Here is a 16,324-nt window from a genome sequence, read left to right on the forward strand (position 1 = left end):
GTGAAAAGTACCCGAATGACCTCCGGTGAGATTGTGAAGCGTGCATATGATGGACGCTTTACGTTCCCATGAGGTCACAGGACAGGATTTGTGAATGCCAGTGAAGTGACACAACACAGACGCCGGGAGGTCACATGATAACCAAACATACTTTTTTGGCGCTTGCAAAGTAAGTAATTAGTCAAAACAAGTACTCTTGAGTATATGATTTCAAACACAGACATAGTCTTAATTCAATGGCTATGATTAGGAAACCGGATTTTGGCACTGGCGACTACCCAGGGCATTTTTTTTTTGTTGACTAGTGCCCCCTCAAAAAACAACAACAGAATGCGCCATCGGGTTTTTATTATTTTTTACGCTTATTTGCACGTCACATCAATGATATCATGTCACTATGTGGGTCCATTATCCTGTTTAGGAGGGATTCGGAGTGTGTGCCGGGAGAAGAACTCTCGCTCAAAAGCACAGAAGAAGGGCCGGGTTTGGTTGAGGTGACGTGTGAGAGCGGGAGAAGCTCTTAATCAACACAAATTGAAATAATGGTAAGAAAAAAGCCACCAGAGCTCAATTTAGGAAAAAGGAAGCATGCAAAAGATAGGCTGAATTTCAAACACTCATGGTCTTCCTCTGAGTCCGCACTTTAATGACGTAACAACGCTTTGACTGTCGGGAAGAAGTCTGCTGCTTAACGGACACGCACGCACGGCAGCCATTGACCGAAAGCGCACAGAAGTGAGTGCCATTTGGGATTCATGTTTGGAGATACACTCATCTCGTTAGATTAGGCCAATAATAAAATGTTGCTTGCTATGCTTTTACTCATCTGGCAACAATATTACTGTACAACTAGCTTTACTTATTACATTTCTTTAAAACAAAAGTAATATCACTCACTTTATTGATGTTTTTACTGTAAATTTGAGCAGTTTGGGGAGATTTATATATTTTTTTGTTATTATTTATTTGCTTCAATTTGTAATTATTTAAATATATACATTTATATAAAATAGCAACATTTTATGCCAAATCCACTTAAAAAAGATTCTCAATTTCATAAATAATAGATGATTGCTGCCATCTACTGGACAACAAACACTTTTAAAATTAAAATAACATGAATTTTTAACTAGAGCCACTAGATGGCTGCAGAGGATTACGCAATGGTTTTTCATGTAGGCCTAGATTTGTTTAGACATTATAAAATCATTATAACAATAAAAATGACTATTTAGGTTTAGCATTTTTTGTATACTATTTTTATTTATTTATTTTCAATTGTCAGAATATTCGAGTCAAACGTGAACACGCTGATCTGTGTAGATGTGTTAAGGTGGCAGAAGGGGCGGTTCATACAAACTAGGACTGAAATAATACCCGTTTCACCGACTGTGTCGACGGCTGATGGCAGATTTAACATCTTTTTCTGGCCAATGCAAACAAGCGTCTGTATCATTTTGCTCTTTTTTTAAAGTCATAGAAACACTGTTTTGGATTTTTTTCTATTGGAGAAATAGAAACAAACATTTGTTAGACGTTTAACCGACTATGACGACTTCTGTGTCTGAGATCTCTGGAAAAGTGAAAAGGGTTCATAATCATAATCAAAGATTTCTACATTGTAAACTGCGAGTGCCGCTGGATGTTTAAGCGTTTTCTTCCTGTCTGGTGAGAAAAGCATCTCTGTGCTGATCTGGTCTGGAGATATGATGAGATATTTCCACCTGTCTTATGTTGAAGGTGAAAGCCGTCCTTTAATAACCTGGCAAAGCATCATCTCACGCTCCTCAAAAACACACATGATCTGAGGAATCACGTCTGGAGCTCAAACACTGCTGGAGGTTTGATGATGATTGGATTAATAAACAGCACTAACTAATAATAAACTCTAATTTAACTTTAAATAAACTCTTCTTAACTTTAGGGCTTATGCGACCATGGAAAAACGGCATAATGCGATTCAATCCGAAGGGATCTGCAATTATTGCTGTTTAAAGGTTTGTGACGACAGAAAAACAATCTAGAGGAATTTTCAGAGCAAACAAAGATTCACACACATTTGTTTCAGATTTAGTGTTTGAGAAAGAGAAGAGCGAGACTCGTGTGTTCCTGAAATAGATTATAAAAGATGAACAGTGATGAGGTTTTATGAGTTTTTACATATTTAAGAGCTTCTAACCAAAATCAGCTCATGTACATCTGTATCATATGAAATATGGGAGACCGGGGCTAGTTGTCACATGGAGACGTTGTTACTGGATCTTTATATCGAGCTCAAAATTTAAATTCTGTATGTGAACAAGTAGACGGAATAAACAACAATGACATTCATTCAGACAACAGTCACTGTATAATGACAGTGGACAACTGAACTGTGTTTATATAAATATCAGGTCGGGGCATGTTGTCACATATATTTGCAATTAATTGATTAAAAGGCATATTACATACTTTTGAATGATTATTATTATTATTATTATTTTTTGCTGTTGCATAAATTGTTTTATGTTTCTTAATTGTTGTTGTTCAGGTTTAGCACAGGGTTTCAGAAATAATAATACCATGAGAAATATCAGTGTGACAACTAGCCCCGCTCTCCTCTCACTGTACAGTAAGTTCACTCTGACCAACAACACACCAGAAAATACATGAACGTCCATCTGATCTCTGGCAGAATAAAGAAGAGAAACGCTGATTTAACACGAGAAGATCTACTGATGGACGGATGATTCCAGAACATCTGAAATATGAAGCGTGTTGAAGATCTCAGAAGTGAAGCAGAGCAGCGTTTGATGGTGCTGTTCTGACCCCTGCTGGACACTCACTGCGTGTGTAGGTGTTTTAGATACCTTTGATGAGTGTGTGTGTGTGTGTGTCTGTGTGTGTGTGTGTGTGTGTGTGTGTGTGTGTGTGTGTGTGTGTGTGTGTGTGTGTGTGTGTGTGTGTGTGTGTGTGTGTGTGTGTGTGCTTTTGTTTATATTACATTGTGGGGACCAAATGTCCCCATGATGTAATATAAACCTGAGTTCACCTACATCGTGGGGACCAGCCAGCGGTCCCCACAATGTAAATGGGTTTATAAATCATATAGAATGAGTTTTTGTGAAAAAGTAAAAGTTTGCACAGTTTCCTGTGAGGGTTAGGTTTAGGGGTAGGGGCAGGGTAGGGGGATAGAATGTACAGTTTGTTCAGTGTAAAATGCATTGAAGTCTATGGAAAGTCCCCACAATTCACAAAAACAAACATGTGTGTGTGTGTGTGTGTGTGTGTGTGTGTGTGTGTGTGTGTGTGTGTGTGTGTGTGTGTGTGTGCTCAAGGTCATGGCTGGTTTTATTTCCAGCATGTCTGTCTTTTGATGTGAGTCGCAGGATGACAAGGTAAAACACACACACACACACACAGTAAACGCAGTGATCAAACACAGCAGACACATGTAGAAGGAAATAAACAGAGAATAAGCCCCGCAGTGACACACACACACACACACACACACACACACCTTCTGCTCAGCAGGCGTTCGAGTGCCGGATGTTTCTAGCGATCGGTCAGTGCTTGAAGCGAAACACACGGACAGATAAAAATAGTTTGAGATGTTTCCGTGTCGGTGTCAACAATCTGTCAGTCTGTCAGACACCTGGTTACGACCCCCATCACATCACATGACCATCACTGCAGCGTCAGGCAGGCCACGGGCGGCTTCACCAACTAGAGAAAACAACAAACCTGCATCCCAGACAACAGAACGTTCTCAGAATGTTCTCTCAAAGTTATGAACAAACGTTCTTCCAGAATGTTCCTTCAAAGTTATCTGGTCGTTAATAATGTTCTCAAAACATGATTTATACATAGTTTTTATTCTGAAACATTTATTTGGATGTTTGTCTAACATTTTTTAGATGTTACTATTAAGGCTGAACGATTTGGGAAAATAATCTAATTGCGATTTTTTTCCCCAATATTGCGATTGCGATTTAATATGCGATTTGTTTTGTAAAGATTTTTTTTATCCTCTTTTTTCCCCAACAAAACGTAATGAATTATTTAAATATGACCAACACAATATTAGATGCATTTAGTGTGAAATGTTCTTTCCCATAGGCTGGGCCTATTTGTTATAATTAAATTAAAACATGTATGACTTGAAATAAATGACATTTTTATTGAACTGCTCGTTGCAGAAACATCTATGGCTTTGCCACTGTGCATTTCAATAATTTAAACAAAGGTATGCGCACTTTGTAAACACTGTGTGCAAAATTTACAGTCTGAAGAAAAAAATAATTAAAAATAATAATTATCTTACTGCTCCAAAGTCAGTAACATTTCACACAACTGCAACAGCATTTGCTTTGAAAATATTTAGTAAAATCAAAATAAATAAAGTTATAAATAAAAAAATGGAGAAATGCACTTTTAAATTAGACAAAAACTATTTGAATATTATAATTTGGAATAGATCAACCTCACTTATCAAGTACACAACAATAACACACCACACAGACTAAAGTTCACTACGAGTATGGCACTGCCAGCTATAATGATCCAACAGTTTTGTTCTCAGTGGCTCACAGGTTTTTTGCTAAGAAAACCAGAATATTGACTTTTGCTGGCTTCAAGGATGAGCGAGTGCAAGTCACAATATTCCCTCCTGTGCTAAAAAGACGCTCTGAGGGAGCGCTTGTGGCAGGTACACAAAGATACTTGCGGGCCATGATGCACAACTGTGGGTAGCTGATCTTGTGCACCCTCCACCAAGCCAAGGGATCATCTTCTCCATCAATGGTAGGAGTCATCAGGTAATTGTTTAACTCTGCCTCTGCGACATCTTCAACAGGCAAAGAAGGAGAGGCTGCACTGGTCTTGAAAAAACTGCCAAGAGACCTCTTCGCCTTTTCCCCCAAGGGCTGTGCACTTTGAGGCATCTGAACAGTTTCAGTACGAGACCTCTTCTCCTATTAGATAAAAACAACAGCCATTAGTTTTCCAGTTAGATTTTACAGAAAAATTGTGTTTTTGTGAAATACATAATTATCATTTACCCGATGATATGTACGCTGTGCTAAGTCTACCATCTCTGTCTTCAGTCGGGTCTTGATAGCAGGGATGTTGTCAGTACTGATGTACTGTATTTTGAACCTAGGGTCCAGGAAACAGGCAACATCCAAAAGCTCCTGGATGTTTGGGTCTCCATATTTATTATTGAGGTATGCTAGGACTTTGGTTTTTATTGATTTAGTCAGGTCAGTGTCCTCAGCATCTTCAGCCAGGACTGATGTGGCAAAAAGGTGAAGAACTGGCTTGAGGTAGGAGATGCTCACATACTCCTCTCCAGAAAGAGCATCAGTAAATTCCAGTAGAGGATGCAGTGCCTTGTGAATCGACTCCAACACATCAATATCTTGCCAGGTTGGGATGAGGGAGCGTGCATATCGATCTCCAGACAATACCTGAGAAATGGCTTTGGCCTGTTCAAGCACTCTAGCAATCATCATTTCTTTAGATCCCCATCTTGTTGGGCACTCCGTTATGAGGTTGTGCTCAGGGAGTTTGAGCTCCCTCTGTGCCTCCATCAGTGCTGCCTTCTTCTTCCAACTGTGGGAAAAGTGTCCCACCAGCTTCCTGCACAGTGCTGTTGCCCTTGACACTCTGTCATCTTTGAGTGCATTTTCTGAAAGAAATAGAAAGTAGTGTATTACACACAATTAAATTTGAGTTTTGTGATTCAAGGCTATCACTATTACACACTCACATTCTCTGTCATTCTAAAATGCACACATCCACACCCCTGTCCTCTCTCTCTCTCTCTCTCTCTCACACACACACACACACACACACACACTTTTTGTGTTTATTTAGAACATGTAAAAAAACAAAAACAAACAAAAAAACAAAAATGCAGGTGGCCATTCCACAACAGACATAAAATCAAAACATAATATATCAATTTACATATTAGAAAAGGAGTGGGAGGAAATATTAATTTAATGAATCCCCAACTACACATAATTTATATATTTGTATCCAGCTTATTACTAATCGACGCATCTCTCTCTTTTGCGCGCACGCACGCACACACACACACACACACACACACACACACACACACACACACACACGACATAACTTACCAATGGCAAGATGTAATCTGTGCCCAAAACACTGGAGCCTCGTCCATTCATTAAGCCGCGCAGCCAGAACCATATTTGACGCGTTGTCCGTCGTGATGCAGACGTGATTCTCCTCGTGGAGATCCCAGCTGGCAAGCCCTTCTCTCAGGCCGGCTGCAATATTTTCCCCTGTGTGGTCGTCTGGGAAGTAGGTAGTTTGTAGGCAGCGAGCTCTGAGGTTGAAATCTTCATCAATAAAATGGACTGTAAGACTCTGGTAAGGCTCAGCTGTGCGGCTTGACCACATATCTGTAGTGCTAGCAAAAAACTCCACCGTTTTAACCTCCGCGGCGACTTTCTCTTTACACTTTTTGTACAGCTCCGGTATGGCAGTCTGACTGAAGTATGTACGGGAGGGTATATTGTACCGTTTATCAAGCGTATATGTCAATGCCACGAATCCAGGCTTGGTCACCGTGCTGAGAGGCATCATATCTTTGGCTATGAACTCGGTTATTGCCCGAGTGATTTCCCCGTGCCGTTTTGAATTACGTTCATACGGAGTGACACTTTCGAACATTTCGGTCAGTGATCCCTGTCTTGAGGTATTTGGCCTGTCTGGCGCACTGGTGCTCGGCATTTTGGTCATACAACTGTCATACATTGATTTGTGGTATTTTTTTAAGTGCTGAAACAAGTTTGTAGTGTTACCCCGTGAAGTCGCAACGGGAGCACGGCATGCTCTGCATAACACCTGAAGCTGTGCAGCATCTTCTTTTTTGAAACCAAAATAGTTCCACACCACCGACGTGCTGTTCCTCTTTGAGATTAAAGTCGCAGCTGTGTCAGTTACTGACTGTTCCGTCGAGGCAGAGGCCATTGCGCTACAGGTTAAAGATGAACTGACAGGATGAAAAGTTGTTGCAGCCGAGTTCTCCGCTCTTTCGCTTGCGTCACGTGCCCACCTCAAATCGCGCACGTTGCGATTAGAAAATCGCATTTTCTCATATCGCGATATTATCGCAAATGCAATTAATCGTTCAGCCTTAGTTACTATTTGTTTCAGAACATTCAAAAGTAACATTTCCATAATGTTTGAAGAATGATAAAATGGAATGTTCCCTAAACGTTCACATAACCAAGAAAAAACATTGAGAGAACATTCATAAATAACGTTTTCATAACTTAATTGGAACATTAGCAAAACATTTTTTAGCTGGGATTATGTTATTTGTTAAAGGTGCCCTAGATTCAAAAATTGAATTTATCTTGGCATAGTTGAATAACAAGAGTTCAGTACATGGAAATGACATACAGTGAGTCTCAAACTCCATTGTTTCCTCCTTCTTATATAAATCTCATTTGTTAAAAAGACCTCCGAAGAACAGGTGAATCTCAACATAACACCGAGTGTTACGTAACGGTCGGGGTGTACGCCCCAATATTTGCATTTTCGCACGGAGCACTATCAAACTCATTCAGAATCAAATGTAAACATCCAAATAAATACTATACTAATCCGACGCATACATGCAGTATGCATGACGAACATCTTGTAAAGATCCACTTGAGGGTTATATTAGCTGTGTGAACTTTGTTTATGCACTGTATTATAGTGGAGAGCTCGGGGGCGTGGAGCGCGATTTAAAGGGCCAGCAGCCCCTGAATCGGTGCATAGTTAATGATGCCCCAAAATAGGCAAAATTAATTTTAAAAAATCTATACGGCATTTTGAGCTGAAACTTCACAGACACATTCAGGGGACACCTTAGACTTATATTACATCTTGTAAAAAAAAACATTCAATGGCACCTTTAAAATAAGAATCTTTTCCACACAACAACTGTTTATAATAACAACAACTGTCCCAACTGTCCCTCTCCTAATGTGCAGACTTCAGTTCGTTAGCAGTTATAGGTAAATAGTTATTTGTAAAAGTAAAAGTGATACAAACCAGCGTTTACGATTACGATAAATTGTCCACAAGGTGGCACACTGGACTGGGTCAAAACAGTCGAAAAAGAGACAAAATTGTTGAATTGCAAAACACTTTTGCTGCTATTGAGGTGTGATACAGGTAAGATTAGGGAAAGCTTTGGTGGTATGGGTAGGTTTAAGGATAGGGCTAAGATGTAAGGGATGGGTCAACAAATGTAATTACAGAAAATAATTACAGATGTAATTACATGCAGGTGTTTTTAAAATATAAGTACAATGTAAAAACATGTATGCACACAATAAGTGCATTGTATCAAATGAATAATTTAAATGTAAGTACATAGTAGTTAAGGCCACTTTCACGCGCTCTGCGTGTGTGACATCATATCAATCACACTCGCGGTAACCCGTCAACAGACGATGATCATGTATCGACGATAGCCAGAGATACTGTCAAAAGCATCAAATCTTGGCAATATTAAGAGGATTTGGTATTTCTAATTAATGTAGGCCTGTTACATTCTTCTAGTCTATTATTATTACTATTAGGTTCGGCTTCTTTTATAATTAAATTAATATATGCTGTGAGGACAATAAAAGATCAGGCCATTAGCTATCTGTGAAAAGGTTTAATTTTTTTTTAGGTCTATTATACAATGAATTATAGGCCTATAATTAAAATTATTAAGAGTGTAGGCTAGAATATTGTCATCAATGAAAATTAAGCACAGCTTTACTTCAAGCACCGACTTTAAAAAACAACCTGTTTAACTCAAAATACTATTATTCTCATTTGCTTCACTAGCCCCTGTGTACTGCCACAAGAGAAATAATGGAATAAATTAAGACAATATACAGTTATCAGCATTTTATGTCAAAATTCGTCTCTGAGAGAATACAATGAAGCGTCAGACAGCGCCGGCACGTCTTACTCTCAATTTCTGTAGTGAATACTGACTGAGGTTGAGATTTTTTCACCAGCATAACTTGTCTCTTACACAAAGTTTATGATATCCATTGTCTCCCCTTCTTGTTTTAAAACGGAAAGATTTCCAATATTGTGACGAAGGGATACAGCTGCGCCACTGCCTGTTGGCATACATCTTTACAACTAAAGACGTGAACGTGAACTTTACTGCGTAATGCGTGTCAACACTGCACTGCGAATGTGCCCCGGAGACTTCTGAGTACGATTGAGAAAGTAGTCGGATTCAAGCGTTTACATGGTCATTTTTTGCTGTTGGATCGGATTAGAAAAGGAATAAACCACCCCTTCCAATCCGATGGAAATTTTATTCGGATCGAGGTGTTTACATGAACGTTTTTCAATCCGACTGAGCCGTCAATCCCATTACAAGTGGATTATTTGGGTGCATGTAAACGTAGCCAGTGAATCATTTTGTGAAGCTTTTGAAAAGGTTAATTTCTCCCAAGCATGTGTCGAGCATCTGTGTTCACTATGTAAGCTTAGTTTACATTTTTGTTTGTTTGTTTCTAACACGGCAGGGAAAATTAAAAAAATTCAACTTTTTACCTCACAATTCTGACTTTTGTGAGTTAACAAACAATTCTGAGTCAGAAAAGTTAGATATAAAGATGCAATTACCTTTATTTCTGTGGTGGAAATAAGTTTCCATATTTCGCGCAACATATCAAGTATATTTTGGAATCGACACATTCGGTCGTATGAATACACCAAGAGTTTGTGTCAAAACTGAAGTATACTTTGTTGATCTCTCTGGACCGTTGGTCACTATGAACTGTTGCTGTATGTCTACGAAGACTCTGAATTTCCTCTGTAAAAACATCACAGGGGTTTGAAACAACATGAGTGTGAATAATGAGAGCGTTTAAATTCCTTTAGAGCGGATCAGCCGTGCGGCCGCAGACGACAGCAGGTCATTCTACTCCAACGGCTGAACAACAACAATAATCCACACGACCGCCCTGCCGATCCGTCTCCTGCCCCCTCTCGGCCCGCCACGCAGCGCAGGGTTTTAATTACCCACAGTCCCGTGCGGCTGGAGCGAGCGCAGCCTCTCTCGGGTCAGTGCGGCCCGCCCTCATCATTAATTACTCGTCACACTGACCGCAGACGCACTTCACACAAACACGCCGTGTGTGTCATTAGCCAGGGAGTAACATATGAAACATTAAACGTGCTCCAAACATTTCATTTGTTCTCAATTATTCATTTCTTTGAAGGTTCAGAAGAGTCGTTAATATGGAAATCAGCTCACATGCTAACGAGCTCTTGCTATCTGATTTGGGACACATCACTGGAGAACATTAACAGATCACTGCACCGTTCTCTTTCTTTCCTGTCTTCAAACCTCACAGAACCATTCAGATAAATACTTGAAAATCAACATGAAACAGAAGAGACTCTTTCTAAAGCATTAAAATAACAGGACCAGGAACTTGCATCAACTCAAATTTGATTTCATGTTGATTTTAATATATCAGGTTCACGTACGATTGAAGACGAGACTAGCAGTGTCTCTGTGTCTGGTTACACTCGGCAGTCTCGAGTGTTGATCCAGTCAGTATCTTTGAGGTTTGAGACCGACAGAAAGAAGCCAACGGCGAGTCGGAGGCCGCGGGCAGAGCGGCGCGTTTGTGAAAATCTGGCATCCAGCACGAATCGATGGTGCTGAACGCAGGACGACTCTGTGAACACACACACGAAACCCTCTGAACTCTGACCTGCACAAACCATCTCCAAATCAAACACTGAATGCATTCAGCGCTCTGGATCACAGCCAGACCAGCAGAGGAACAAACCCTGTCCTGCAATAATATCACCAACATGCACTCCAATCTATTTCAGTTCAACCAGAGATTTCTACATCTTCTGAAGAAAGTGCAAAAGTCACAATGTTGTGGATTATTGGCTATGTGGTTGCCAAGGTGTTGCTAGGGGGTTTGCTGAGGTGTACTGAGAAATTGCGCTTAAGTTAAACTACAGATACTATGCCAGAAATACACTCTTAGTACGCACCTACCCAAAAAATACTTGAAAGTACCCACATTTAATTGTGCTTCACATGAAAAAAATACTATAGTAATTTATAGTAAATACTATAGTGCTTTTGAACAATATTATAGTACAGTACTTTCATTAATTTGAGGTAAGTCTATAGTAAGTATAACAACTATAGTAATAAAAACAAATTACTTTACCCAATACTGTATTGTTTTCTACAACTATAGGGTATATTATACTACAATACACTACAGTTAACTGTAGTAAAAACTAAAGTATACAACAGTATTTATTACAGTTCACTATAGTTAATACTACAGTATTCTGTAGCATTCATTAACAAAGCAATGTAAATACTATAATATATACAGTATACTATAAATTACTATAGTATTTTATCATGTGTTGAAAAATTAAACACTTTAAGCTTTTTAAACTGACTTTTGAAAATAAAAGTCAGTAGAGCTTTTCTCATTTTACAATTTTTGATGCAAAAACTGTCGGAAATCACTATTTTCTTATTTTTCTGACCATGTAAAACTGTAGGACAGCAGATGATAAACTGAAACCAGTTACCACATGATTTCACAGTGTTTTGACATTTGAATACAGTGATTTTTAGATTAACAATCATGAACCGTGTTCACACTTGACTCAAGTTCATCCATCTACAGCGACGATTATTATAAAAACACATTATTACTGTAGTTCAAAGTCTATGTCTGAAAGGACTAGTTAGTTCTGTAGTCATTTACTCACGCTTATATTTTAAAGTCACATTATAATAGATTAAAAAATACTATTTTTTTATTTTTAAATAACAGAGAAACGATTCAAAAGGGCTGTATGCAAGAATTTTCACGTATTAATACATTTTTATTGCCAATGTGTGAACAGCAGGTAAGGTAACTTAAACGAGACATTCTCCGACTTCCTAGGTTGTTTATGAAAGCCTGTACACTGATTTTTATGTGAAGGACTCGGTCGGTTTTGCCGGGAAAATCAAAAGGCTGTGACGGTTACGCGCGCTCCCGAGAGCTTCTCTTCCGTTCAGCGACACATGAAACGAATAAATGCTTATAAAAGCCGTTCTTTACTGTAATGTCAATGTCATTGTGTACACAATGTGTAGTGCATAGTCAGATCTATAGAGTCTATAGTCTCAAATATACTCTATAATCATAAGAGTGTAATTTTAATTACCTCATCTGTCGACATGATGCCGCTGAATCGCAGAGCTGGTTCAAACACATCCACATCGCTGCGATCAGATGATTTAACTGCAGTTTTCTCAACGCTGTCATTTTTGTTGTGTTCATTGAGAGGAGCGAGCAGCACATATATTGATCTAACCATCGCTCTCAGCACCTGGACGGCGTCAGGATGATAATAACTTATTTTGACTTCTAAGCAAAGAACAAAAAAAGAACTTCATGAGTATTTCAGGGACTTGAGTCGCGTTCAGTCTCGTCACGTGTGCACGAGTTCGAGCACGAGCTGCTGCAGTTCCCTTATCGGCCACAGGTGTCGCTAATAACAAAGGTTTCTGAATTATAAATTTTTATATATATAATGAAAATAGAACAATTTACAAACAGAGCATAGCGTAAGACTTTAATCAGTAAAAGGGTATCAGAAAATAAAATCATAATATTTTAAACATGTAAATGACTTTTTGTTATTTAACAATTTCAGAGAAGATATAAAACAATCAAATTGCACTAAAAATAGTACCTTAAATATTGGGGATGCATTTAAGCATTTTTGTTTATGTATATAAAATTTTGCCAGCGATATGAGTAAGTTAACAATGTATTCAATATTTTCATAGTACACCATATCCTTTAAAGAAAAACAGTATTTATCCTTTACTAGATTCAAAATAAATTCTGCCATTTCATTCCAAAAATTTTGGGTAACTTTACAATCAAAAAACAAATGTGTTAACACTTCTTTCTCATTTTTGCAAAAGGAGCATAAATCATCAATATCAGAGTATCTTGAAATTATTGATTTAAAAGGTTTCTGAATTCTACATACAGTAGAGCCACTTGAAGTTATGACGTGTACTTTGTACATTTAAGGGTATAAAAACACTTTGTAAAATGTATTCAGTTTTAATTGAACTCAAGTACAGTACAGATTCTGCAGAATAATACAGTAGTGATTGAAGTACTATTACTCAAATACTTTACATCTCTGGTGGCTGCGAAGGTGCTGACCAAATCACCACTAACTAATAATAATTTACATAAACATAATACAGTCTAATTTATCTGTTTTTTTATTTTTTATCATTTAGCAAAGCCTCAATTAAAACTCTATATTTATCAGAAATGTTTCTGACGGCTGATGCAGACGTGTCCTCCATCTGAAGATGCCGCAGACGGAGGAGGCTGCTCATTACTCTAAAGAAGGTTAATCCATTTAACTTCTGCATATTGATATGCCAATTACATCTAATTGAGGAGGAGGCATCAGTCAAGGTAATAGTGCAGAAAGAGTGTCGGCACCGGCGCATCAGGCCGCGGGAACACGTGTAAGATAGTCTCTCCTAATTGGGGGAGAGCGACTCGGGCAAATGAGAAAGTCGAGGCAGTGAGGTGTGCGACTCCAGACCAGACACATCAGTCAACAGCGCATCCCATAATGCACCTCACCTCCCCATGCTGGGCCTCGCCTGAGCGTGTCCACAAATGATAAAAGCAGACGGGGGAGAGGAGGAATATTTAGTCTTCAGGGTTTCCGTTTGGAAGCGTCTGATTCGGTGAATGTCGTCCAACAGAAACAGAATGCAAATAAACCCGGGAGTGATTTTTAGAGGAGGCATTAAACCCTCGTTCTTTCCAGGGTTATTCTGAGATATTAGTTTGGAATACAGTGATGTCTGGTTTGGGAAAATTGACATCTTCACCCTTTATTCAAATATGATTAAAGATTTTGTAAGAATATGTATTATTTGTGATAATAATGCAATGAAACATGACGAATTGTGCGACATGTTTTGGCCAGAAATTAAGCTGATTATGTTGTAGTCAATGTTTGCTTAGCTTTTTGTTTTTTTTATGCATTTTTCCCCATAGTGAAATAAAAGCTGTAGGTTTAGTGCCTTTTGTACAGAATCATTTTGTCAGATAAATACCTTAACCAAGTTTAGTCTTTTGTTCTTCCCTCATATTTAAAATATTTAAAAAAATATGAAATATTTTCCTCATATTTACTTGCAGGGTCATTAAAAACAAACATCGCCTCTGAACATCACTTTTGGACAGGACTGTAGAATTTATTTCTATATTTTCTGTTTTCATATTAATTTTAGTTAAAGTTGTAGTAATTTTGTTCAGTGTTTTTGTCAATATTATTATTATTTTTTAATATATCTATATAATTTCAGTTTTAGCTTTTGGTGTACATCAAGTTAGATTAAATAAAAATGTTTCCTTGTTAACTAACTGAAATAAAATATTTATTTTTTCATATTTTATTTCAGTTTACGTTTATTTTATTTCAAGTTATTAACAGTCACCTCCACATTAATGTTTTTTATTTTTATTTTGTTTAGTTAATAAGTATAATAAATTAAATTACAGTGACTTAAAAACATCACATTGCAGGTTAAAAGTGAACAGCGTGAGGTCAAAGGTCACTGAAACATTAGTTATGATGCAAAAATTGTGAAACTAAATTGACAAATGTACATTACAAATGTTTTTATGATGAGTTCTAATTGATTTGGAAAGTTTGAACAGAGAACATTCTCAGAACGTTGTGTCAAGGTTCTCTCAAAGTTATGAACAAACATTCATCCAGTAACGTTAATAGAACATCTTAAGCAAATAAATAAATGAGTCAAAGTTCCTGCATTACAAGACAATAAAACCTGTTTAGCAAACATTTGCAGAGACAGATGAGTGTAAGACATGGTAAATTATCTTCTAAATGATATCTGAACACATGCAAAACAAACACTGGCATTGCATAAGAGAAACCGTCCTGAATCTGACGAGCTTCTGATCGACTGAGAACAACAGAGCAGCGTGAGCAACTTCTCCACTGAGCTCGAATTAAAGTTCATCAGCATTCATTCAGAGTGTGAAAAGAGATTCAGAGTCAACTAAAGCGTTCAAATCATCTGAAGAGACTCTTGGATTTAACGAATCTTCCGCAGACAAATGTCCCTCAACAAACAGGACACATTTTCCCAGCAGGGGGTCGTTTTACCAATGAATAACTCACTCCGGTGCAAAGTACGAATGGCTGTTTTACCGTTCTCATGTGAAAAGACACTGCTGCTTGTTTAGGTTTAAGAGTTTTACTGCACTGGACATTATCCTGCTGCTCTTGGACAACGCTGTTATGTGTTGACAACTTAAAGGGTTAGTTCACCCAAAAATGAAAATTCTGTCATAATTCCTCTCCCTCATGTCGTTCCACACCCGTAAGACCTTCATTCATCTTCAGAACACAAATTAAGATATTTTTGATGAAATCCGAGAACTTTTTGTTTTAATGATGTCTTTAGTACCTTTCTGGACCTTGAAAGTGTTGATTATATTGCTGTCTATGGACGAGTCATATACGGATTTCATCAAAAATATCTTAATTTGTGTTCTGAAGATGAATGAAGGTCTTACGGGTGTGGAACGACATGAGGGAGAGTAATTAATGACAGAAATTTCATTTTTGGGTGAACTAACCCTTAAAAACCTTTCAAAACACAAATAATTTAGTAATAATGAATCTCCATTTTTCATACTTTTCATTAATGTTGAGATGTCTAAACTGACTTTTTAACTGATTTGAGGTTTAAACTTTTTTTTTTTTAATCTTTTTTGGGGGGAGAAAATATTATAGAACTTTAGTTAGTTTGGTTTAGTTTGGCTAGTTTAGTTTAGTTTAATTTAGTTTTGCTAGTTTAGTTTAGTTTGGCTAGTTTAGTTTAGTTTGGTTAGTTTAGTTTAATTAAGTTACAGTAAGTTTATTTTAGTTTAGTTTAGTTTGGCTAGTTTTGTTTTGTTTTGTTTTGTTTTGTTTTGTTTTCTTTTCTTTTCTTTTCTTTTCTTTTCTTTTCTTTTCTTTTCTTTTCTTTTCTTTTCTTAGTTTAGTTAAGTTACAGTAAGTTTATTTTAGTTTAGTTTAGTTTTGTTTGGTTAGTTTAGTTAGTTTAGTTTAGTTTGGCTAGTTATAGTCACCGACCATATAATGGAAATAATTATCGACTGTATCCATATTATCAGATAAAATTTTAATATCAGAAGCATACATATTAAGTCTATTTTTTACATAGACTACA

General features: G+C 37.5%; 1 protein-coding gene across 3 annotated transcripts; it reads right to left on the bottom strand.

Annotated features, from left to right (window-relative positions):
• Nucleotides 1-3,919: 3,919 nt before the first annotated feature.
• LOC137010787 (E3 SUMO-protein ligase ZBED1-like) lies at nucleotides 3,920-13,160 on the bottom strand. 3 transcript variants are annotated; one of them, XM_067373107.1, is made up of 4 exons: nucleotides 12,235-13,160; nucleotides 6,129-6,340; nucleotides 5,040-5,668; nucleotides 3,920-4,952 (listed from the first exon to the last, which is right to left on the bottom strand). In XM_067373107.1, exons 1-4 carry the CDS (start codon nucleotides 12,369-12,371, stop codon nucleotides 4,566-4,568), a joined length of 1,365 nt encoding a protein of 454 aa, XP_067229208.1. In that variant the 5' UTR covers nucleotides 12,372-13,160; the 3' UTR covers nucleotides 3,920-4,565. The 3 variants fall into 3 exon arrangements, with proteins under 3 accessions (XP_067229208.1, XP_067229207.1, XP_067229206.1); XM_067373106.1 differs by having other exon boundaries at nucleotides 6,129-6,424; XM_067373105.1 differs by lacking the exon at nucleotides 12,235-13,160 and having other exon boundaries at nucleotides 6,129-11,345.
• Nucleotides 13,161-16,324: the final 3,164 nt, after the last annotated feature.

The sequence above is a fragment of the Chanodichthys erythropterus genome, chromosome 21 (genome assembly GCF_024489055.1).
Source record: "Chanodichthys erythropterus isolate Z2021 chromosome 21, ASM2448905v1, whole genome shotgun sequence".
Lineage (NCBI taxonomy): Eukaryota > Metazoa > Chordata > Actinopteri > Cypriniformes > Xenocyprididae > Chanodichthys > Chanodichthys erythropterus.